At 40.0% G+C, this 24,775-nt stretch overlaps 3 protein-coding genes across 6 annotated transcripts; 1 reads left to right on the top strand and 2 right to left on the bottom strand.

The window, feature by feature from the left end:
- Window positions 1-1,816: 1,816 nt before the first annotated feature.
- On the bottom strand, window positions 1,817-5,870 carry thg1l (tRNA-histidine guanylyltransferase 1-like). 2 transcript variants are annotated; one of them, XM_053324336.1, is made up of 7 exons: window positions 5,848-5,870; window positions 5,424-5,627; window positions 5,124-5,300; window positions 4,873-5,042; window positions 4,684-4,772; window positions 3,468-3,575; window positions 1,817-2,186 (listed from the first exon to the last, which is right to left on the bottom strand). In XM_053324336.1, the coding sequence occupies exons 2-7, from the start codon at window positions 5,615-5,617 to the stop codon at window positions 2,025-2,027; spliced, it is 900 nt and encodes a 299-aa protein (XP_053180311.1). In that variant the 5' UTR covers window positions 5,618-5,627; window positions 5,848-5,870; the 3' UTR covers window positions 1,817-2,024. The 2 variants fall into 2 exon arrangements, with proteins under 2 accessions (XP_053180311.1, XP_053180312.1); XM_053324337.1 differs by lacking the exons at window positions 5,424-5,627; window positions 5,848-5,870 and having other exon boundaries at window positions 4,873-5,038; window positions 5,124-5,207.
- Window positions 5,871-6,624: 754 nt separating this feature from the next.
- lsm11 (LSM11, U7 small nuclear RNA associated) lies at window positions 6,625-10,064 on the top strand. Its single transcript, XM_053324334.1, has 4 exons — window positions 6,625-7,116; window positions 8,938-9,077; window positions 9,191-9,274; window positions 9,723-10,064. Exons 1-4 carry the CDS (start codon window positions 6,660-6,662, stop codon window positions 10,062-10,064), a joined length of 1,023 nt encoding a protein of 340 aa, XP_053180309.1. The 5' UTR covers window positions 6,625-6,659.
- A 1,400-nt stretch (window positions 10,065-11,464) lies between these two features.
- clint1a (clathrin interactor 1a) lies at window positions 11,465-24,220 on the bottom strand. Of its 3 annotated transcripts, none has more exons than XM_053324317.1 (12): window positions 23,918-24,220; window positions 20,269-20,373; window positions 19,214-19,310; window positions 18,796-18,904; window positions 18,187-18,351; window positions 17,872-18,055; window positions 17,376-17,592; window positions 17,204-17,291; window positions 16,616-16,681; window positions 15,823-16,139; window positions 13,903-14,113; window positions 11,465-13,770 (listed from the first exon to the last, which is right to left on the bottom strand). In XM_053324317.1, the coding sequence occupies exons 1-12, from the start codon at window positions 23,956-23,958 to the stop codon at window positions 13,457-13,459; spliced, it is 1,914 nt and encodes a 637-aa protein (XP_053180292.1). In that variant the 5' UTR covers window positions 23,959-24,220; the 3' UTR covers window positions 11,465-13,456. The 3 variants fall into 3 exon arrangements, with proteins under 3 accessions (XP_053180292.1, XP_053180294.1, XP_053180293.1); XM_053324319.1 differs by having other exon boundaries at window positions 13,903-14,104; XM_053324318.1 differs by having other exon boundaries at window positions 15,823-16,136.
- Window positions 24,221-24,775: the final 555 nt, after the last annotated feature.

Here is a 24,775-nt window from a genome sequence, read left to right as displayed (position 1 = left end):
AGTCACACATATAATTGCCATTATCACTATTACTACCTTTTATTATTAAAATGAGCTAATATTGTATTATGTAAAGGAGAGCCATATATCATGATATATAAGTTGAATATGCATCATTAAGAGGCTAATTCCACTGTGTGTATTTCTTATTTCTATTCATTACTTAACCACATGGATGTAAAATCACAAGTCTTTAGTGGTAAATGAGACATATAGTATGATTACTGGAGGATTTTATAAACTAATGAGATGACTACAGCAAAAAAATAGAGACTGCACCCAGAACCCGATCTAACCTGGGATGGATCCATTCATTTGTCTCAATCCTAATACCACTAGTATCGATAATCAAATGCGTTGGTAGTATCAATACTTCAGGTATAGGCCCATACCTGATGGACAAAGCTCTCTGAGACACACAGGACAAGTTATAACTGTTGTCTCAAACCATGTGAATAGCACTCTTCCTAACTTGTAAACAGACCTTTATGTTCTCCTATAAACTGATGATTATGTATCTCCATGGCTACACAACCAACCAAAAGTGAACACCGGAACACTATTTATTACACTTATTTGGAAATAGCTTTGAAATAGCTATCTCAGTGTATAGAATATTATCAGCAAGTTTCAACCGGTAGCCTTGAATGTAAACATATGTGGTCTTTAAATTACTCAACCACTTGCCTACACATGCTCTGCTTCCTAATATCAATGTCAGGTCAGGTCTAAATGTGTTGAGCTTGGCTACGGCCCAAATGGACTGGTCCGAACACACAGCTGGTTTCTGTTATTTAGAAAAACAGCAACTTGTACTGTATGTCTTTTTTTTAATAGACATTACACTAAATTCAAGCAGTCTGAAAAATAGGTCACATAAAAAAAAAAAAGAAAAATAAATGAAAAAAAAAAACAGCCTCCGTGAATGAATTAGATTCCAAATAAGAGTGGAAGAGTCGAATACTGGTTACATAAACAACAGTTACAGTAGCTTTAAACAAGGTCACCAAACCAAAAATACAGCTCTAATACCTCACAGTAACCGAGCCTACTACAGTAACAAAATACAGTTGGCTTCTACCACTTCAAGCTTCCAACAGCCATTCATACTGAGCCGGTCATTTATAAGTGTGATGATAAATATGCCATAGAGCACATGTCAGAGGGATAGAGTGTACAGGGGGTGTGTGAGGTATTCTTAGCACTGATGACAGTGCAGGCCAATGAATCCATTCACATCTCTAAATGGCATCCTGGCTGAGAGACAAGGCCGCTAGCTGTTGCCAGAGGTATTCGTTTCTGCTTTACTCTGCTTATTTCAACCTCGCTTCTGCTTTCTCATTACTGTTAGTGATACTGAAGCCTTTGTAAATATCCTCCTTGAATCATCAAAATCCAAACATTAGGAACTTCAAAACATAGCAGATGCTCCAAACGGCCACACACAAATGACCCCCCCCCCCGAAGACAAAGAGTGTTGGGCCAAAAAGAGTCATGCTAAACACGCTGAAAGATCAAGTGATGGTAGTATTCTAAATGCCATTCATAATGGAGGACATAATTTTGGACAAGCAACCTTAGAAGTGGCGGACGTGCTAGATGGGCAAGTGAGGAGAAGCGTAGATGTCAGAGTGAGTTAGCAGGTTTTTCTAAGTACCAACACAAATCTAACACTATCTTCAATGCAACGAAAAAAAAAATCTGCTTCCCCTTCGACATGAAGACATAAGTTGTGCAACTTAGGTAGAAAACTTTGCACTTTAAGGAAACATTATGATAAAAGTTTAATACATGAAGAGAGTATATGTTCCAGCTGTGAGAGAGCAATGATACAAAGTCAATCCACCAAATAAGATTCAATCTCAGAAAAACAGACAAGGGTTTCAAGAGTACTAAGCATCCCACTTTCAGGACACATGATCTACATCAGTCAGTATCGAGCTGTCACTGCTCCAATAGGTCAGCTTTAATCGTTCTGGCTAGACTCAGTTCAGTATTGTTCTCCTACAGCAGGAGAGGAACTGTTAGCAGTTGTCGTCCTCCAGGATGTCTGGGTGGTCCTGCCAGAATTGGTCTCCTATAATGTCGCAGTGGTACGCCTGCACCCTCCTCCTGCTGCGTGTCACATTCACGTCCTTCTCCTCTTCATTTGGTCGTTTTAGGCGTTTAGTGACAGTTTCATCTCGCTGGAAACAAAGATTGAGGAATATGATGAGAACAATTAACGGTAATTTCTAGTTAGTTAAGTCTGTCTTGAAAACAGAGATGGAGACGGAGTATTTGTATCAACTTTACTATCAAGCAGGCATCAGAGACCGCAGAACTGCAGCCAATCGATGTAGATCAGGAAAAAAATCAAGAAAAAGGGGCACAGGTCCAGGTCTGATCAGCCTGCAGTGGGACTCCCTCAGCAGACGGTGTATTGTGAATAAAAGGTTGTCGAATTGTCGAAATAATTTACTGAAAATGACAAATGTCAGCCTCAAGGCGGTGCTAGATAAAAGGCCAGGGGATATATAAAAATAATGAAGGTTCAACATCTGGGAACCATGAATGACTGTACAAAATTCTATGCTAATCCATCAGATATTTCACTGAATATGTGTAAACATTGACCTGCTGGTATCACCATGGACCATGAATGTCTGTACTAGATATCATGCCCATCCATCCATCCATCCAACAGTTGCTGAGATATTTCAGTCTGGACCACAGGGACCGACTGATAAACATTGCCATTCCTGGAGCCATGCCACTAGCATGAATAATACTATGCAAGAGTCAAACAATACTGTATACTTTTATTGCTGACACATTTACGTAGCATGCAATACACTTTTAGACTTGCCAGGAAACTATTTATTTAGTATCTTTTCATTTCACTATGGTATCTAGATCTACCGATGAACACTTGAAGGTTGCTTATGATAGGAAATACATGCTGGACTGTTTAGAAAAGTGCATTCAAGAACCGAGATTTGAGAAGCAGCCACATAAAGCTTGTCAATGCAGTGCTTTTCAGATGTTCAAGAGTCCTTGAATGCAGCACAACAGATTTGTGTTGTACCGGCAAGGAAGTGGACAATGATAATGATGTAACTTTGACTAGAAAACAAAGACACATGATATATTTTTATGGTTAGGATAAGTAATTAATAGGTATAAACATGCAACATGAGAAATTTCTTCTTCCCAAAACACCAATGGTAAATGTCAGCTAAAAGTGCAAACTGCATAGAGAGAGACAATTCCTTCACAAACAGCAGCCCCAGTTATGATAATGGGATATGTCTCACTTTACTGGAATCACAGCACTGTATATCTGTTTAGACATAAATAACACGGTGGGGGAAATGTGAGAAATCATTGGCTAAAGCAGAGGCAGATGAGATGTGAGGTGTGATGTGGAAAAGAGGGCAGATTCAAAGAATGTAAAACCCATCATCACATACTGAAAACCAGCTCACCTTTTCCCAGATAAGAGTGGTGCCTTTCTTGTGAAGGGCAGATTCACTGTTGTAGTTGATGTCAAATTCTGAGAACAGGATCTCGTTTTTGTCTGCGGCTAGCGTTCCCTGGAAGGAGTGGGGGGGGGGGGGGGGGGGGTGGGCAGGGGGCGAAAGACACGTACGACTGATGCATGAAAATATTGCAAAAAAAATTAAATGACTATATAAAGTCTGCACAGATGAGATGCATCATTTGATGTGAAGAGAACAAACTGATGTCATTCACACATTCAACAAAATGTGGGTGATCACACTGCCCACTGTTTCTATTACTGTTAATGTGATGTGAAGTACTGATGCACATATACTTCTATAGAAATAATTTTAATGTGATACAGGAACTTGGAACCATAATGGTTTAATGGGCTGTAAATAACGGATGCTGCCCAACCAGAATCAACATTTTCATAACTCAGCTGTCATCACCTCATCGTAATGTAGATCCAAGTTCAAAGAAAAGTGAAGCAACTTCCTGAGAACAGCTGCAGCTGCCGCAAGCTGTTACAGGCCTTATGTTCAATTAGACGTATCATTTCCCTTTACATTTCCCTTTGTATTTATAAATGTTACATTTCTCATCTGTAGTGTTACAAACCACTTACAGAATGTGTACGTCTTTAATGTCCTAAAAAAAACATTCATTCTGAAGCAGCTAAAATACAGCATATTCATTTAAGTTGGAGCATGGATGAGAAAGCTATGCTTAACTTTTTAACATTCATTATCAATTCATCTACTGATCATTTTTTGTTCAGTCATACAAAATGTCAAAAATAATGACAAATATCAAACCCTCATCACAGTGTCCTGTGTTGAAACTTTTTTGATGTAGATCAAACTTCTGACAATTTACAATTTACGATCCTAATGTGTTGGGATATGCTTTTTATGATGATAATGTGTCAGCCCACAGACAGCACCGTACACCTGTTGTGTGATGACCTTGTGTGTATCTGTTGTTAACTGACAATGACAATGTTTTCTAAGCTCTAAACATTTAAGTATCTCCTCCATATCATTTATTGTCTTCTGTTATTTGTAGGAAATTAACAAGAATAAAAAAAGTTGCAGTACTCCCCTTTAATATTATAAGATATATTCATACAAACACATGAATCAATGTGGATGTACACAACCACACCTTAATGAACTGTGTAGTGTGTTGACTGCTCACCTTTAAGCGATCCTCTGCCTGGACTGTGGTGAGTCCTCCTTTCTGTACTAAAGTCCAAAACACTGTGTTGTACAAATTATTTATGTGACCTGAAAGAGACAAAAACATCTGTACTGTCTGACATCTGTATGTAGTTTGATGACAAAACTCAAATATTTGTTAAACAGTAGTAGCACTTCGTCTACTTACAGTCTGCTTGCCTCCAGCTCAGGTAGTCTTTGAGGTTACGGTTGCTAGGATATAGGACCACACGTCCATCAAAACTTGGTGGGTACAGTAGCGTCTGATCCCCAAAAAACTCCTTCCAGTAAAACACATACGAGGAGGAGAACTGGGATGCCACGTGAGTCATGAGCTTACTGCCAGAGGAAGAGAAATAAAGTCAGAAAAATGCAGAAATATGTCACAAATATACTGAGAATAACGCTGCTTCTCAGTACCTGGCTCTCCTCTTGAACCAATTGGACGACCTCTTGAAAACAAAGCTGAACTCATCACTTTGACCGTAAGCGATGACAATGTCTTCTAATTCATCCATGACCGAGTGTGCGCTGCGGCTCATCAGTCCCAGGGCTCTGTTGTCATTGGGCTTTGTGAACTTGTGCTGTTCTGCAAACCTGACACAAAATACAAGAAGAAATTATAGAAGAAGAAACTATATTCTATGAGCTCCACGTAAGCACTCACATCTTCACAAAGACACAAAGAGGACAGATGTGTAGCTTTAAATGAATACTCACCTGTGGAAGTTACGCCCATCCAGCCTCACAACAATATAGCAGTTTTTTAGACAGGTGTCATCTGTCTCAAAGTTGCGGACATACTCAAACTTGCTCTTGGCCATGTTACTGGGGCAGGTAAACAGACTAGCTATGGGTCTGACTACACAAGACCTGATGCCTCCACGAATACTGCAGACCTTTCCAATCAGCATGAGGGTGCTCCTGCAACAAACAGATGCATGATGGTCATTCAAACACAACAAAACAACAACAAAGGCAGGATTAAAAAACATTTTCAGCTCAAATCACACAGCAACACTATTTTTGACATCAAATTCGCTTAAAAAGTGATCACACTGACTATTACAGCTATGGGATATTTAGAGATACATATTAAGTTGTCCCTTTATCAACTGACTAGCCAATGTTAATATTTACTTACACTTGGATGCCATGTGTGATGCTAGTCCTCAGTAACTAATATAGCTGCCGATGGGGAACCTGCTTACATGCGGTTAAATGAAGATTATGGTGGATGAACTAACATTAATATAGGCTGTAATAGGATGTTATAGTAATGTTATCACTTGAAATATGCTCTCATCCTTGTGAAGATGTCATCTTAAACACGTTGGGTTGTATACAGTCCGCCGCTGATTTCTGTTGTAGTAACGCAATCAGCGAACAAAGGTTCCGGGTTCTGACACCATCTTTATTCTAGCGCCACCGTGTGGTGCACATGAGACAGTGCAATCAAAGATCGTCTATAAATACAGACCCTGTTAATGTGTGATTTGTAGTCCAGTTCTCAAACGGTCTTTTGAGGGGGGGTATTGACGAGTTATGGGATTCGTAAATAAGTGAGACATTATTATGACTCCAGACATGAACTTGTTTCATATTTTTAACTGATTAAAATATTACACACAAGATGGGATGACAGAAAACTAAAGTATATTACTCAAATTAATCAGAAAAACAGAAAAAGAAAAACAACTATTCAGAAAAACAGACTTTTTTTGTTAGTGAATACACTTCCGTAATTATGACTCCAGAAATGAACTGGTCTCATATTTTAAACTATTTTATTTTAAAATATTACACACAAGATGGGATGACAGTTGACCATGTGACTGATGCTAGCCTAGGAGGGAGGGAGGGTCCTTTGAAAATAGGAGCAGAGTGAGACGTCAACAACTACTTTCCCAGAGTACTTTGCGTGTCTCCGTGTGCTCTTCTGCGGCTGTTTCAAACATGGAGGAGAGTGAGAGGGACAGAGAAAGTAAGAAACCAGACAGTAAAGAAACGGTACCTGCTACGGGTTCAGTACCGCAGCATGAGTCGGACTCACTGAGTAGTGCTGGTGCGGATGACGCAGATAAAACAGACGTGTGCTCCGACAACTTCGACCCGCTGCTGGCCTTGTACTCTCCCACTGTCCCGCTCCCTTTCCCTAACATCAAATGCTTCAACAACGTCGCCGAGTATGAGAGCTTTCTGAAGGGCGGTCGGGGCAGAGCCAAGCCGGAGAATGTGGAGAAAAAGCGGCGTAAGGCCATGAAAGGAGTGGCTGACCCGGAGCGTATCGAGAGGCTAAAGAAGCTCATGGTAAACAACCCGGTGCCCGAAGCAGAGGAGGAGGGGGAGAGCAGCGGCACACCACGCCGACGGAGGCAGAAGACCCAGAAAAATGTCCTGACGAGGATGCCCTGTATGTTCAATACCCACCACCACTACCTGACATCTTGGCTGCATGTCAGGCAGCCTGACATGCTGCAGCCTGCTTGTGTTTTAGTGTCATGAAGTGAGCTGACATTGCTATATGGCAGGGGTGTCAAACTCATTTTCCACATACAGACTAATTTGATCTCATGTGGGCCGGATCATTAAAAAGATGAAGGAAGGAAGGAGGAAAGGAAAGACAGACAGACAGAAGGAAGGGAGGAAGGACAGACAAAAAGGAGAAAGGACAGAAGGAAGAAAGGCAGGGAGGGAGGAAGGACAGATGGAAGGAAGGAAAAGAACACAGGAAGGAAAGTGAGGCGGATTAGACCCCTCGGTGGGCCGGTTCTGGGCCGCGGGCCACATGTTTGACACCCCTGTTATATGGTCTTTCTGGAGTATTTGGGGCTAGTTTGGCTGCATGGTGTGCTGTGGCACCTGCAACTAAATGGACTCAAAGTATGTCACATAAACAACGTTAAGGCGAGAGTAATAGGAAACATTTAGCAGCTGATTCTTCGTTTTTCACCATTTACACATATGAAAAAGTGTTAGACATCCTAGCACAAGCCTTAATGTTTAAACCCACTTTCAGGTTTGTGCCATTTTGCTTATGAAAACAGGAAAAAGAGCAATTTCACTTCTTTTCCCCATCTGGACCACATAAAACAAGCTTCACATAAGAAACTACCAGATCTAGACCCCCTCAGATCTGGACTAGATTAACAAGGAACCTCCAAAGACTTAATAAATCTAAGCTTCAGATCTGTGAAACCTTAACTCTATTTGTGATAACTGAAAAAAGCGATTTCACTGCTTTTTTCCAACCCAGACCACGTTAGATCAAGTCTAGAGCAAAAATATTACACTTAGACCTGTTAAAACTGGACTACATTATTGCTATTAAAATTTTATATAAATATTTTATATATTTTCAATCGAGACCTAGTCTAATGTGATAAGATGGAGAAATATAAGTGAAAGTACCATTTGTTTCTGTTTTCATAAGCAAAATGAAAGTTTCACAAATGTGTGAGTGGGTTGTAACAGTTTTACAGCTTTTGATGTGATGTCCATAAAAAGGAGAATCATCCGCTAAATTAACTCTCTCCTTAACCGTGACTCATAAGCTGTGCTTTTGAAGCTAACTTTAGTATTGTGTCACATAGGAACTTAGTTTTCATTTGAGGCTGACAGGTGACCTATAAAAGTCACTTTTTGTCATGGCTGTCCTTCACTTTAAATAGTAACCCAGTGTCACATGGTACCTGTAGTTTTTAGAATAAGCTATATTCTAATTCATTAGTTGGTTTAAGAGACCCATTTGCCCCACTGGAGAAGATTAACAATAAGTGGAGGTAATATTTCACTGTGTCCATGCCACATTGAGTGAAAAGCAACATAAAGATACTTAATCCAATGATGTAGGCCTCCAGAACAGAGATTGAACAAGTCTCTGAGTGAACACCAATCTTCCAAAACATATTCCACTGTGTAATACATCACACCAAAGACTCCCACAGGTGTGCTTGTGCACCATAGCGTGTGATTCACATCCTTTTCAAACTCATGAAACCATTGAGCGAGCCCAACAACATTATCTGTTGTTTTCTCATTCTTTTATTCAATTTTACTATTATTTGTGACAATGTGAATATCTGTCAGAAAAAGTCAACTTTTAGATTTAATACATCATACATTTTGCATAATTATCCTTTACCTTGCCAGAAATCATACTCATATTCAGCTGAATTCCTTCTGCAATGAAACATGTGTGGAGACCATTGTGTAACGTGGTATATGTCTACAGTATGCAAGGGCAGTCCTCTGGGTGAGCTGCACCGATGCGTTGAGGAGAGGATAAGGGTCAAAGTTCACATCAGGACCTTCAAGGGGTTGAGAGGCGTGTGCTCTGGCTTCGTTGTGGCCTTCGACAAGTTCTGGAACATGGTGAGCTCTCTTGTTTTCCACATACTGAGTCTGAAATGTGCACAACAGCATGCCAGTAACCTTGAATAAGTCCTCATGTTGGAATCTCACGATCTTTTTTTTTTTTTTGTCAGGCGATGGTGGACGTAGATGAGACGTACAGAGAGCCTCTTCTTGGAGAGGCATTGTACCACGAGAAAGCCCTCACTATTTCACGGGTAAGCACTAGTTTTGATTGTTGGTTCCTTCTCAGTAACAGTTAAGCTTATAATCCTTAAAATTTCAGCAGTCTTTGTGGATTTGATGACACCTGTGGTTACCATAGTGTAAAAGCAGGATGGTTTAATGATACAGATCCCAGATGTCTGGGGGCAGCAGCAGGTCACAGTAAAGGTGGTCACCTTGCTGAGGAGATGCATTTTAAGATGAACATTAGCTGTTGGATCCAGTTTCCTGTGACTGTTGTACAATAAATGGATAGGTGGGAAGTTTGGATCCATCATGGTAGCATTGGACCCTGCCTGTGTCAATAATAGCTTCTTTATAATGAGGTATTTATTCAATTTGCTGTAAAAATGCTGACCGTAAAAAAATAAAATCAGGATTTTAAAGACAAGCACTGCATTTTATCCAAAAATTTTAATGCGATTGAAATCTTCTGCACAGCTCTTTGAGAAGTTAAAGCTCCAGGAAAGCTCAGGAGGTGATGAGCCAGCAAAACAGCGCAAAGCCCAGGGAAAAACTGACAAGCATCAGCCCGCAAACCCTAACATGACTCCAAAAAGCCTGTCTGCTCAGAGACAGGGAGGAGACGGCAGGACAGAGCCCAAACTGTCAGAGAGTGCTAAAACCAAACAGGGTAAACATGAAATCTCGCTGAAGGCCCAGGATCCAGAGAGCTGTCAGAAGAAAGACTCCCAGGCATACGGGAAGGTCCACACACGTCACATCAACCAGCTTTTCATCCGGGGTGAGAACGTTATCCTGGTTAACCCGCAGCCTCTCTGATATGAACGTCTTCTGTTTGATCTCAACCACCAGTTAAGTTTTTATTTCACGCTGAACATCTGTAATAATAGATGTGAAACTATGTAGATGAATTGCCAAGATCATTCCTGATGTAATTACATTTGTAAGAAATCAGGAGTACTGTTATATCATATTGATATGGAAGTTTTTCTCAATTATTTTGCTATCAGGGAATAAAGCTTCTCTGTACTAATTTCACTCATATCTTGTTTGGATTTCTTTCATCTGTCAGCCACTATATTTATTTAGTGACGACCGTGCCGCAGCTTTTAATAACCGTGTCTGTGTTTATGGTTATTACCCAGAAGGTGGCAGCATAACACATTAGTGCCATCTGCAAGGCCATTGTCATCTCAAAGAGCTTGTCCTTTTATGTTGCTTTTCCCCGTTAGTTTGAACAGGAATGACAGCGCAGTCTCAGCGGACTTCATAAATGCATTATGAATAATTGAGTTTGTGAAGCTAGAGATTGCAGATGGCACTCAAAAGCTGTCATTTGTCTTGACGTCTCAGATTGCTTTTACTCTTTAATGGGCACATTACCCATAAAAGCACAATTTACTGCATCTCATGGAAGATGTTAAGACTAAAGATGTCGCTGCCTTTTTTTTTTTTTTTTTAAATGGCAGAGGTTACTTTTGGATGATGACTGGCGCAGAATGATTGTGTATTGCTGTAATGTTTCTGGGTCTGCGTCAGAGCTTTAAACATCACATTATTTCCTAGAATTTTACCAGTAGACCGCTGAAAGTTTACCTGACCCTCTTTTAATATATTTATATTCCATAAGTAGGACAAATTCTATGTTAAATTATATACTGTTACTTTCATATAATGTATTAGAATATTATTAGTGTAGCCCATTTAAAAGTCCTCTCCAGAGAGTGAAAACGGGGTCAATTGTTTAATGTAAGCCATGTATTAGCTGTGTTTGTCACACCGGTGTGTTCTAACAAAGCTTGATGATTAAGAGGACAGTGCACTGGTGGTAAAGACACAGGCCACAATTAGACTGTACAATCTTCCTCTGGAGTGTACTTTAGCAGAGCACTCAGACCAGCTCACTCACTCACTGGAGAAAGTGTAAATTTAATAAGTTGTAATAGAAATGAAGCATCTGACACAAATGATTCACTTTTAAAAATACATATACCAAAAGAATATGGTTTTGTCGTTGAGCTTCATCAAGCATTCTTAAGACATTATGTTTGTACTTTGTCCTCTTGCCTTTATTACTTTAATCAACAATGACGTTAACAAGCTCGTATCAACTGAATGTAATTTCAAAGTTGAGTGCTGTGGCTTCACTTTTGCTGCATGAAGCTCTTTTGAATGAGGCTAATGACACAACACGCCAAATAACACACACCATTAACAAATTTCAATCAACTGTTTAATGTTGTAGATAAAGAATCTGGATGTGTAAATCAAGTCAAAAATGGGAATAACGCAAAATTTCATTTTCTCAAAGGATTTCCATTACTTTTTTTTTTTATATATATTTGCATATACTAGTGTTTCAGTAACAATCCCATCTTGGAGAAGATCAAAATAATTTGAAGTAGAAAACAAAAGGCATTTAACAACTTCTACTGGTATATTACACAGCAACAGATTTTGGTCATTTTAATGCTTCAGACTCTGATGCAAGGCTACTATGTGTAAGTGTGCTCAGCCTCTTGAGCCCCTAGGAGAGAGGGCAAGCACAACTTCAATTCTCACAGGGCTGCAGGATCCAATGTCGTCTTCTCTGGTCAGTGAATTATTTATCTCATCATTGACATACCAGAAATGTCAGGCAAGCAAGATGTACTTATTAAAAGGGTCAGGAGGCAAACAATAGCAGGCACTTGAACCACTGAAGAACAGTTAACACATCAGTTAGGTGCCCACAACACATCTTAATCCATCCACCATATCATACTAGGTATATTCAACCTGGACCCCATCTGGTGAAAGTGCTTCCTCTCACACAAGATTCTGTACCTGATAAACTGCAAAACCTGGACCTGGATTTGCAAATGTGACGGCAGCAGTGTTTCAAAGTGTAACATTAATGAATGAATGAATGAGAAGGCAGTATTTACTGAGATGCACCAGTGAACATTGAACACAGCAGATAAATGCATGAGCGTCGGCATCAACGCTTGAGGAATTAAGTTGGGCTCAGTACATTTTCATCTCAGGTGTTTTCAGAGCGCTGAAGGTATCACTGGCCTGAAGAGAGGGAGGATAGAAACGTGCAAGGGGAAAACAAAACAAAGACTGAAATAATTATACAACTGCATCTGATATCTGTACAGACAGTACACTTGGCTTGAGGCACAAGTACAAACACGTTTGTACAGAAGCTACTTCCCAGTAGCTGTCCTCAACACTGCACAGTCACATTGTCTCTTTTAAACACGTTAACTGAAGAGAAAAGACAAAGATCTTTCAGGCACTCTGTGCTAATTTAAGAAAAAAAAAAAACCTGCATGAGGCTTTTCCTACCTACTGATTATCTCGTTTTTATGCAAACTGATTATATATATATTTCTTTGTAAGTAAAATATAGAAACACATAAGACCAATAAGAAAGGCCACAAATGATGGTCTGTTGATGGAAAAACTCCACAAATTAATCAATAGCTTTCACTTCAAACACTCATTACTTTTATCTGTAGTACAGGCCACATTTGGAGTGTTTGGACACGTATGTACAAAGAGAAGGTGTCAATGTGCTTCGTATAGGTCTCAATTCATATCAGGTTTGGTCTGTAAGATGCAACTCTTCACAATGCCTCTAATATAGGAACTTCATAAGTTATTTGTAAGGCTTCAGATTTCTATTTACAGGCCCAAGGAAGAACGAGGACAAATAAGAGGTAACTTGACAGTCTTAAATGTACATTAGAAAGTTAAAATGGCTGATCATGTTATCAAAACTCATCATTCAGTAAAGTTACTGAGAAGTATCTCAAAAAAATATGCAGCTACTGATATATATATATATATTTTTTGCTATTCTGGTGATTTCACTTGATTGAGGTTATAAAAGCAAACCCCCCTGATATTCTCTCAGAGGCACACACTTCCTTCTTCTCACCGTGTCATCACTAACCAACAAGGCACACAATTAACAGTGTGTTTGCCTGACCACTACCCCAGACCAGACAGATCATTGGTTCGAACACACACATTCATTTAGATCCATATCACTACACAGCATTACTTTTAAAAAATAAGGAGATTGCAGGGTGTTGGTTTTATGATAGTTGACATTATTCAAGTACTCTTTGTTTGCAGCTCATAACAATCCTTCACCAATGGACGGAGAGAGAGAGAGACTGACACCACTCCTCCTGATAAATCTTTGCTCTCCAGCTCCATCACTTCCCAAAGTTGCCGAAATCAGCGAAGGCATCATGTTTGGGCTGTTGGACCATTGCAGGGTTCATCCCCATTCCCATTCCCATAGCACCAGGCATCCCCATGGTCATACTTCCCTGTGGCATCCCCATGTTCATGCCCATCCCCATCATGCCCTGGTTGGGGGCCATCCCCATCCCCATGCCCATCCCCATTCCCATTCCCATGTTAGGACCAGGGTGCATCATAGGATTTGCGGGCGGTCTGACTGCTGTAGTTCCAAGGCTCATACTGGAAAATCCCTGGGAGAGCATGTTGGCTGGTGCTTGGTTGCCTAAAAAAAACACAACAAATTCATTGAGTAAAAGTGCCAAACCCTTAAGTCACATTTGATTCATTGGGGGGGGGGTTAGGGAGAGCCTGGCTACAGTGTCACCACTCAAGCCAGCTCTACCGTTTCTCTCACCATGTTGGAGGGTGTTGAGGGTGGGCTGGCTAGGCTTTGGGGCCTGCATGCCTGGGCCCAGGAAGTCCAGGCTGATGTCAACAGAGTGGTCTGACCAGGTGGAAGGGAGGGACGCTTTGGCTCCGGCACCATGAGAAGCCGCTCCCTGCTGCATAGGCTGAAGTGACTGCGCAGACTGTGGTTGTAGAGGACCCCCCATGTTCTGGAGGGGCTAGCAAAGACAGAAAAAAAGCCAAGCACAGATTCAGTATTAGTTAGACAGCATGCTTCAATCACAGTAATACAAAGATATGTAACCGTTCCAAAATTGAAATAAATTATGAAAAGATACAGTTTCAGGTCCTAATCCTTCAGCCTGATTCACTTAACCCTAATACTGTCTGTGGAAACTGCTACCGTCTCTTTCTTAACTCATTAAAACAAACCCTTTCAAGTAACTCAACTAAAAGAGAGTGGTGGGTGTCTTCCTTTGTTAAAGTAGGTCAACAACCTTTTAACATGGAAATTCAGTAGACATCCACAAGCTTTTGTTGGGTTTTTAATGTTTTTATAACTCAAACCTGATTCTTCTCATTCTGTGTGTCAGTAACAGGAGGAGTGGGTGGTTAGTGGGTGGTCTCATGGGAAGACGAGCATCTGGTGAGGCTGCATGTTAACCCTCTACCATCATCATCATGCTTGTCTTCCATCTTTCAATCACTTGATGTACGTCTTCACTACAGAGGCACGCTGACTGATGTGGTCAAAAAGCAGTGTAAGCTGAGTAAATGTGTGGGTTTATTTTGTGCTGGAGCTGTAAAGAACATTTTGCATTTGTTTGATTTTTATTTATTACCTGATCATGCATATGCATAAAAGGGAACGTTCTTGGTGTTTATAAGTCTGAATATTTTTGAAAGCACTCATGTTTGATGGCCAAGTTCAAATCAGCGGGTTTGAAGACTATAAACATACATTTGGTTAAAACTAGCACTCAACAGAAGCTCAGCAGAATCTTAAACTGTGCTTGTTACAGCTGAAATTAAAAATAATTGATTGATGGAAAACAATTTATATTTATACCAGATTTTGTCAGTAAAACACCAATACTACGAGTATAAATCTTGTTACCAAGCAGATATGGTGGCATTTATGTATTACAGGTAAACTTCTAACCAACATTTTTTTAAACTAATAAATCATTAACACATCCATGTGATAAACAAATGGATATATTTTCCATTTGTGCAAGCTGTGATCATACTCTGCTGCTGGCTTGTCACGGCTCTTTGGGTCATTACTGTCCTGAATAACAATGTCAAAGTCCATTCAAAGCAAAGCCTGTGCACTGAAAGAAGTCCCTTTCACACATTCGAATTTCCACATGGAAATGAGGCATAAGCTTGGCAGTATCTAATTTACTAAGTTTTGCAACAGCGGATTCATATTAGCAGCAGGCTTCCACAACACCTCCAACATCAATAATACAATGAGGTTTATACAATTCAGCTTCAGTATTTGTAAATGCACTGATTTTTAGCAGGATCTCTACAATACAGCATAATCCATTAGCAAAATCATACAGCTTCTCTAAATACCAAAAAGTGCCTTTTTCTATAATATGTAATATTTCTTACAATACTGTTGCCTATATATATATATATATATATAGCCTATATATATATATATATATATATAGGCAACAGTATATGATATATGCCTATAAATCTGTAATACGAAAATACGGACAGATAATATCAGCACTCTAATTTAGCAGTCTAGCTCTACAGAAACAAGTGTATGTCTATTTTCCCACGGATTGTCTGCATGCACCTGCATCATTCATCTCTTCTTCATGAGTCTTGTAATGGTATGTATATCAATAAATTATTTAAAAAAGGATGCGTGTGTATGTGTATGTATGAGTGCAATCATGCATACCTGTGACCTAGACTGGGGCAGGACTGTGGTGCTCATGCTCTGTGTGCTGCTCATGCTAAAGTTGAGGCTCTGGGAGGAGGTGAGGGACTGGGTTGGCCCCATCAAGTCAAACAGGTCTGCTGAGGCAGGACCTGAGCCTGCAGCTGACATTGGGGCAGGGGCGAGGGCGGGGGCAGCAGCAGCGCCAGAACCTGCTGTCATGGTTCCAAAAAGGTCATCTCCACCGGTGTCGACAGACTGAGCAGATGCTGGCATCTGACCTCCAGGGAAGGCATTCCACTCACCAAAGTCTCCATTGCTGCTCGAGGCTGGCACTGCTGCAACAGGAAAAGAGAAAAAGGATAGTTGCATGAACGTCTGTTTGCCATCCACACAGTGATGTTTGGATTGTGAGGTGTGTAAATATCTACAAAGTTTGGCAAAGAAAAAGAACCTGCTATGGCAATGAACAGTTGAGTCTTAAGTGAGGCCAGTCTAGTTTTATCCAGAGCATTTTCAGTGACAACTAGTGCCACGTTTTAAATTTTCATTAAACTCGCTCTACTTGTTGTCTCTCTCCCCCTCTCAATCTCTCTCAGCTTCCTCCACCCCCACCAACTTCTTCCTATGTCCCTGTCTCCTTGTCATCCATAACTGGAGTTGATGTGTGTCTGTTCTTGTTATGCAGAGCAGGTAGCAGGCTCCATATGGCCAGGGCTCCCTCCCAGCATCCCTCTGAATATTCTAGCAGTATGGCTAAAAAAGCACAGCACACACATGCACACGCTATCAAAAAAAAGGTCTTGAAACCAACCAGATCCCGAGGACAGGCTGGTAGAAGCGGCAGATGAGGAGAAATCAGCAAATCCAGACATCAGGTCTGCATTGAGAAATGGACACAAACATGTCAGTTTTAAACAAGAGAGCTCCAGGTGTCATTCTACCATAGTTAACATTCCTTCAGTGTCAGAAGTGTAGGCGGGAGAGGAGGGGTGGTGGCAGTGAATAGGTGGAGAAGACCAAACATCTGTTCAGCGCTCCCACCCTCTCCATTCACCAGGGACTACTCCAAAAACATCTGGTGCACTTAGTTCCTATACATCAACTCCCTCCCCCGGCTGTCCCCAAAATCTGTAGTCAGTGTGGAGTTGCCTATTTTGCACAATACTGTAACACTGAAAAAAGTCAGTAATTCCTGGATTAATTGGCAGCTAGCTTCTTGGTAAGAATATGCAACAAGAAAACATATTTAGAGTCATTTCCAGTGTTTGTGCTAAGCTGCATTTAACATTTCTTAGACCAATTTCTCTACTTGTACCGAAAAAATGTAACCAAGTTCAATCATCTCAGCTAATGTAATTTACCAAAACGTCTGTATCTCCACAAGTTAATTCCATTATACCTGAAGCAGCAGGCTGGCTAGGTGTTGTGTCCACCATGAGTAGGTCAGCTAGGCCGGCACTGGAGGGCTGAGGGGCTGCTGACTGGGGCTGGAATCGAGAGAGAAAGTGCATTCACACCTACACTCAAACCAAAGAAATCTTATCTTATCCTGACCCATGTACTCTCACTACCTGTTTGGTGGTGGCGTTTGGGCTGTTGTCTCCTGTGTACTGGGCTGCAGCCCCCAAGTCCACTTTCCTAGATGGCACACCTCTCTTCCGTGTTGCTGTAGTCTCTGTTGCTTGGACTATTTGCACACTCTTGGTGGTAACAGTCTCCTCTTCATCTTTGAACTCTTTACCTGGCTGACCATTGTGAGACGAGCGACCCCGGTCCTCCTCATTGTCACTGAGAAATAAAGATGAACAGTTTTATGAGAATTAAGGACATTTTTCTTGACAGATAAAACGTCTATTACAACTAACAGCACCTGGATCCAAACAAGGTCTTGAGTAAAACCTTGAAGTTCTCCATACAACAAAGGCAAGCTCTTTTCTTTTGAACATTTTCCTGTGTTTTTAGATATGAATTGCCTGATCCAGATTTTTTAGGTTTATATGTTCATACCTAGATTAAAAAATACTGATGCAAGGTTTAGATCAAAATAAGGAGGGCTCCTTCTTCTACCTAAATCGGTCTGGTGAGTCGTCTCTATCCTTCTTCCTAAACCTGTTGATGGTATCGTCAATGGTGCTGCCGATTTTATCGCTGATCTCTCCCAATTTCTCGCTGAAGGGGAACTGCCCTTTATTCCTTTCCCAGTCATCATCCCACTTTCCTCTGCTGTCGCTGGAGTCAAACTTGTCCCCAGCTGGTGGGAAAGAGATCAAAGCAATAAGATTATGAGATAGAAGCGATTGGCATAGGACAAGGATTTAATCAAAAAGTTTTTGTTAAATGAATTGAGGGTGGTTTATATTACTTGCTTGACTGAGTACTTACAATAACTTCTGTATCCCATGCTGTCAGAGGATACTCCAATGTATTTGTCTTTGGTTTTTTTGGCCTTTTTCCTTTCTTCTCTCAGCCTGTCATCATCCTGGACAAACTCCACCATCTCCTTCACTTTCTGACGCACATTCACTCCTTGGTCCTTCCCATTCTCATCTATGTAAAGATTACATGCAGATAATATATTGAATCAGCAATATTTGGTACACACATACAGAGTATGAACATACAGGGAAAGCTGAACCTTCTTGCTGGTAAACAGAACCTTAAACACACACATGGTTTAGAAGGATGAAAGCAGCTTTAGGAGTGTGTGTGTGTCTGTGTCTGTGTGTGTGTGCTTGTTTTAAGCATTTGTGGAATAAGCAGTGCTTAGGGCCTTCAGCCATTCATTACAGCTCACAGTGAAGCTTTTGTTAATACACATGCTGCCTAGAGAGAGCCTCACCTCATCAAAGCATAACTTGCACATGAAGGTGATGATGGATTGCAAGTGTTTTGTTTGACGAGCTTGTGTATATACACTACTACAAAATGCAGAAGAAAGCATGTTATAAATTAGTGAAAGGTTAGAATGGAAACATCAGAGCAACAGCTTACCTACAAAGTGGTAGCTTTCTAAGGATCTCAGGTCATAGAGATGTTCTCTGGCACTGGTAACAACCCTCTCTGATCCGTTCCTGATTAGATGGGCCAGCAGTAGCAGGGACTAAGAGTCAAACACACAACAGCAGTTATAACTTTGATTTCCAACTTGATTCTTTTAGGATTTTATGATTTGTTTGAAATATAATTTCAATTATAACGTCTTTCTTCACCTAATGTTAATTTATTTTAATGTTTGTTGTTGATACCTGAATTTTGCCTGTAAGTAATGAGCAGAAATGTTTAGTTGAGGTTTAGTGAGAGATCACAGACTGCAAATAAAGGGTGTACATTTTATATAGTACTGAGGCCATCAAGCCTTGTGTAATAATTATGTGTGTTTGTGGGGGGGTGCAACAGTGCGGTGACAAACCTTGTAGACCCTTCTCCAGTTCTTTTTGTTGTCCCTCAGCATGCGGATCCACAACATGTTCATTACCTCTGGGAACTGCTCGTACATGAAAGTGGCTCTGATTGTAGACAAAGTGACAGAATAATGGGAATGAGGGGACACATTGCTTTTAGTGACACAAGTTTTTGATTTACAGTGCATGACGACCAATACTTCTACTGGTCTTTCCTTTAATAACTTCATTAAAATCAAAAAGCCCCTTAAACTTCATTCCAGCTCCAGGAACTAAACTTGGGCAATAGGAACAACTGGTCACTGTGGCACATTTGTACTTCCACTGCGTCTCAAGAAGGCAATGAGTAGGTGAAATAGATTGATAAAAATAATTTTGTTATGAAACAAGACAATAAGACTATATTTGGAGTGGGCTGAGGTTTTTGTCTTGCTCTCAGAAATGTACTCTCATGAAGCTGTGATATTTGGGTTAATGTGGGAAAGGAGAAGTGCAGATGTGAAAAGTGAGAATGAAAGCACTTGATGGGCAGTACTGTTTAAAAAGAAGCACAAATCTCCTTTTCTTCTTTAGTATATAACCACAATGAAACAATTACACAGTTAAGTTTCAGTCAGTTTGGTTTCTTCCACTCTCTCTTTAGTTGGTTGCATAATCATCATTTAAAAATCCCAACAACAACAGGAAATTTCCCTCCCTAGTTGTAATACTGATACTACAACCAGTGCTTGCAGCAGTTTGAATTAATTTTACACACGTGGCAGTTGAGAAATTTATGTTCAGTACCGCAAACTTCCTCTTCAGTAGTTTCTGGAAGAAGAGTAATACGTCGGACACCTTAGGACTTTTGTAGTCAGGAACAATGACCACAGTACTAAAACTTTAAATATATTCCTGTGGTTTAAAGGGAGGTTAATTAAGGTTAAGCTCCTAAAACTGTTCTTGGAATAGTTCCTGAGGTCAAATGAGGCTTTAAGATAATCTTTTTGCAGTTCAATTTTATTTACAAATAACCTTGGTGCTTTTCAGCAGGACATGTTGTACAACACAGTGCTGTCCTTACCTTGAAATTTCACTCATCAGCTGTCCTGATGGTCCCCAGGGGTCGTCATTGGTGGCCTCTCTGACTTTAGACTCCACCTCTGAGTAGTTCATCACCACATTGGTTCTACAGTGGGATAAAAAAACAAAAGCAAACATCACTTCATTAATCATGTCGCCATGTAATCAAGACTATGTGTACTCTATGTTGCATTTGGCAATTCAGTTCAAAATATATTGCCTCCATTTTAACCGTCGACATGGATGATAAGAGATGAAAGGTAGTCTCATTACAGCCACGCCCATACAATTGTTCTGTTATACTCTAAAAGGACAATAGGGAGTGCTTGTGTGAGAGCTCTGGATCTAACCGATAGTAAAAACCAAAAACCCAAAGCCAAGGGCCTAAACAAACAAATGCAAATCTGCATCCAATACAAACACATAAATGAAGCCTAAAACAGCACAGAGTGAAACACAGCTGTGCTTTCTGTGGGGGAACTCTTGCCTGCTGACATTCTAGGAAACTTAGTTGAAAAGAAAAAACGAACTCAAACAGGAAGACACAGTATAAAAAGGTTGCTCTCGAATGATCTCAGGTTAATATAAAGTTGGTTTTCTAAATCATTAGGCTTGTCTATCTCATAAGGGATTATGGCAAAGAACATAATAATGAGTTACAAATGAACAATGTGTTCAACAAGGTTGGAAGGTTGGGTAGCCTGCGAGAATATTCAGATTCATGATGATTATACATAAACTTAAAAAGACCAAGCATTTACCTGTATCTATTCAATCAGACTACAAAAACATGCTGCTTCTTCTGGTTGGTTTGCAATATGTCCTGATATACAAATGAGTTACCAAATAACAATTGAGCAATGAATGCATACATTCGTTATACAGCTGATTTCTGAATGTATTGCTCCCTGAGGAACAGTGTATCCACCACACATCCAAAGTGTACAAGTGGCACAAAGCATTGCCATTTTTAATGGTAAGTGGCATTAGTGCTTTTTCATTTTGGTGACCGTTACTGCAGTATCTTACTGCCACACAACATTACAGAAGTATTATCTATCACCAAACAGGCATCTTATTTCAGATAATGAAATGAGCCACGATCAGAGCGTCAGCCAAAACATGGTGAGGCAAAACATTTGAACCCTGCACCTCCTCATCCCTTCTTTACTATTGACACATCAGCAATAAAATGTACAGAGTCTGAAAGAGCACCATTGATTTGATGGTAAGCTGAGCAGAGATACACCCTTTTTGTGGTTTTTGAGTCAGGCAGTATTGCTACTGCAAAGTGTGGGATATGGTTAGCCCTCTGACATCAAAAATCAAGTATATGCCAACAACAGCAAGAAAAACAAATCTGTTTATAATCAACCCGAGTTGGACCATAGGGTACAGTAACTTTGAGTGCCAGGTTCCCAGACAGACATCAACCCTTGTCCTGCATCAAACTGAACATCAAACTAGTCTAGCTGCATTTGTTTATTATTGTGATGATCCTGTCAGGCTTCATTAGGACCAATTTAATTTTTAAAGCATTGTTTCCAAATATCTTCTGTGCTTTGTTGCTAACATATATCAGGTATTTTCAGCTACGTCTGGAAACACTGCACAATGCACAGTAAAAACAAGAGGTTGTGATGTAGTGATGCAACAGCTTATCTTTTCTCAGTAGTGGGTCCTGTCCTAGATATCAGTCAGATAAAACGGAAGTTGTGATACTCTTTCACGGTGACACACTATCACACACGATTTCCGTTTGACTTCTGTAGTGCTGTATCAGTCAAAAGTTCCCTTTGCAGTTAAACATGAACCCAACTGTATATCACTGTTCATGTGTCTTATGATTTATATTTTATATTATTTTATTCTCTTTTTTTTTTTTTTTTTTTAAACGGGAGAAAACATTTGCTTGCATTCCCTGCCTCAGAAAAAACTTCAACAGGAAATTATGCCACACAGTGAGTGTGACAGACAGCTTAGTGACACATAATGATAATGTTATGTAGATGTGAAATCAAAATTATGGCATCTATGAATCTCTCATAGCACAGGCTCTTTCATCATGCAATGTTTCATCAGAAATAGGAAGAAAATGTATATGGAAAACCTGTTACATACCTTTCATTCTTTTTTTCTGTTAGTCTGTTAACCTCTCTGTCTCTCTCTGGTTAATGCAACCCATGTTTCAGGAGGTCAAACTCCAGGGAGACAAATACATTCAACAAGAACGCCTTCTTGGACAAACCTAAGAACATGCTATTGTCTTGGTTTACAAAATTAGTCAACAAACCTTTGAAGGGAAAAAACATTGTGCAATAGCCTCACACCACCCTACAGTACAGGAAAACATGCTCACTTTTAGTTAGAAGCTAAAAGTAAACCAGTGTCCAACACAAAACAAAAGACGCACAATCCCTAAGGTGTTGCCCAAGTTCAGAGCTCCCATTACAACTGGGAAAGTTCAGCTCCTAAATTACTGCTGTGGGCCTTGTAGCCATAAACTGACACTGCCATCAAACAATGCAAAAACTTCAGGCAGGAGGCACATTATACATTTATTACAGTTTATTTACAGGTAGCCTGTCAGGTTTTTTTTAAATCTCTGGTTCAATGAAAACATGATGCTGGAAGGGTAAACAGTAGCAAATGTATTTAACCTCAGAGAACTTTAGCAATTGGACAGAAACCAACAAGTTGCACAACACTGCAGTATCAATAGCCACTGATTAACAAGTGCTCTGTTTCACTGTACTCTGTTTATCTCGTGTTCTTTTAGTACTTTATATCATAGTAAAATGACAACTCTGAGGGTCTTATAAGACATAACGTTGATAGTTATACACATGACTGTATTTCTACTGTATATTGTAGCTTGAATTTACTTGATTGTTGTTTATTGCCGCAGCAACAGTCGCTACAACGTATTTCTTCTCTTACTGTATTATACGATTAAGACATTTGTTCACACTGAAATCTGGTTAATGTTGTCTGACTAGTTCCACTTGACAGACAGTGTAAATAAGGTCTGCTATGACCGCAGATAATAACCCAGCCATGTGTAAAGTTTTGACACTGACTTACAGTACATCTACAGTTAAATGCTACTTAGCTACAAGTGGTATTACAATCATATCGTAGAGTAACATATTTCCATATATGATTAAGTTTTCCTACAATGTCTTAATATAGTGGTAGACAGGAAACGCCTGTGTGTTAACGTGTAACGTTAAAACGTCCTCTGCAAATTATTCAGCCCTAGAGCTGTCAAACTTGCTTAGCTGGCTAGCCGAGTCTGCTAGCTACCTAGCCAGCAGGCTAAGTAATTAGCTTGTTAGCTAACTAAGTTAGCTTGCACTGTCGGAGGAAAGACGCAAACAACACGCTTAAGTAACTCACAACAGTGCAAATGTTATCTCACACAAACACATGACACCCATGGTGAAACAAGAGGCACAAAGAAGTGACACTCGTAGTACAAAAAAACAGTATTTGTCAAAGTCAGCTAACTAACTCGCTACTAGCATACAGGCTAGCTAACTTGTTCAGAGTGACGTGACGTCAAAGTTTTGGGTACGTGTCTCTTTCAAACAGGTGATCTTCACAATAAATAACACGAAACAGACACAATTTGGCTGGGATATACTCACGCTTTGTCAACCAACTCCCTAACCTTCCACATGTTCAGCATCTTGGCTCTGTGAAAAAGGGGCTTTTCTGCCTCCGCAAAACCCTTTTACTCCAGACGAACACCGAGACCAAGCCTTCAACTGTGGAAAGTAAACTCTTCTTCACCTCTCTTTCAAGACAGGAGGCGCAAACGCACCACCAGCTAGACAGGAAAGGTTAGGTTACTGCGGGAAATGTCCCTGTAACGTCAGAATTGCGTAAAGCAGCATTGGAGATGTAGTTTCTAATTAGTGTTGAGGCGCTTCTATTGGTTTTGTGAGTCATTCTTTTTCTTCAGTCGCGTTTTATTTGTGTTGGGAAATTCATATTCAAACTTATTACACAATTATAACCAACTGTGAGCAGATACAAACTACAGAGAGAAACACTTGTCAGAGGAGTAGTGAGATTTCTGAGGCCCCCTGGAATCCTGTATATGGACACTTAGTGGTCGACTGAATTACACAAAATCTAAGTTATTATGATTTAAAAAAGACGAAAAACAAAAAAAGGCAAAGGAGAAATTATTAGTATAAAATTTTTAAAAAATTAAAAAAAACAAAAGTCAATCTTGGATTGATTTTATAATAATCAATCATTGCTGTAAAAAATATCTAGTAGTATTTATATAGCCAGGCCAAGAGGCAAAATGTGATTTTGTGTATCTCTTGACTTATCAAAACATAGTTATTGTGGTCTATATGTATGGTGATTATGCATAAGTGATAGTCAGCAACAGCATCGCAAAAGCATAACAATAGCATCAAATGCAGAATTACAACCAAAACATGAACATCACATCAAGTGCACGCGCACACACACACACACACACACACACA

This window comes from Scomber japonicus, chromosome 8 (genome assembly GCF_027409825.1).
Source record: "Scomber japonicus isolate fScoJap1 chromosome 8, fScoJap1.pri, whole genome shotgun sequence".
Classification (NCBI taxonomy): Eukaryota; Metazoa; Chordata; class Actinopteri; order Scombriformes; family Scombridae; genus Scomber; species Scomber japonicus.
Note: the sequence above shows the minus strand (reverse complement) of the source record. Positions and strands in the feature narration are given on the sequence as shown.

Excerpts from the sequence above, each read along its gene's own strand:
- thg1l (XM_053324336.1), bottom strand. The coding sequence starts at position 5,617 with ATGCTGATTGGAAAGGTCTGCAGTATTCGTGGAGGCATCAGGTCTTGT. Across the intron at positions 4,773-4,872 it reads GAGCTGGAGGCAAGCAGACT|GTCACATAAATAATTTGTAC; the intron begins GTAAGTAGACGA and ends TGTCTCTTTCAG. Across the intron at positions 3,576-4,683 it reads AGGCAGAGGATCGCTTAAAG|GGAACGCTAGCCGCAGACAA; the intron begins GTGAGCAGTCAA and ends CACTCCTTCCAG.
- lsm11 (XM_053324334.1), top strand. The coding sequence starts at position 6,660 with ATGGAGGAGAGTGAGAGGGACAGAGAAAGTAAGAAACCAGACAGTAAA. Across the intron at positions 7,117-8,937 it reads TGTCCTGACGAGGATGCCCT|TATGCAAGGGCAGTCCTCTG; the intron begins GTATGTTCAATA and ends ATATGTCTACAG. Across the intron at positions 9,275-9,722 it reads AAGCCCTCACTATTTCACGG|CTCTTTGAGAAGTTAAAGCT; the intron begins GTAAGCACTAGT and ends TCTTCTGCACAG.
- clint1a (XM_053324317.1), bottom strand. The coding sequence starts at position 23,958 with ATGCTGAACATGTGGAAGGTTAGGGAGTTGGTTGACAAAGC. Across the intron at positions 20,374-23,917 it reads AGGGAGTTGGTTGACAAAGC|AACCAATGTGGTGATGAACT; the intron begins GTGAGTATATCC and ends ATCCCACTGTAG. Across the intron at positions 16,140-16,615 it reads CAGCCTGTCCTCGGGATCTG|CAGTGCCAGCCTCGAGCAGC; the intron begins GTTGGTTTCAAG and ends TTCCTGTTGCAG.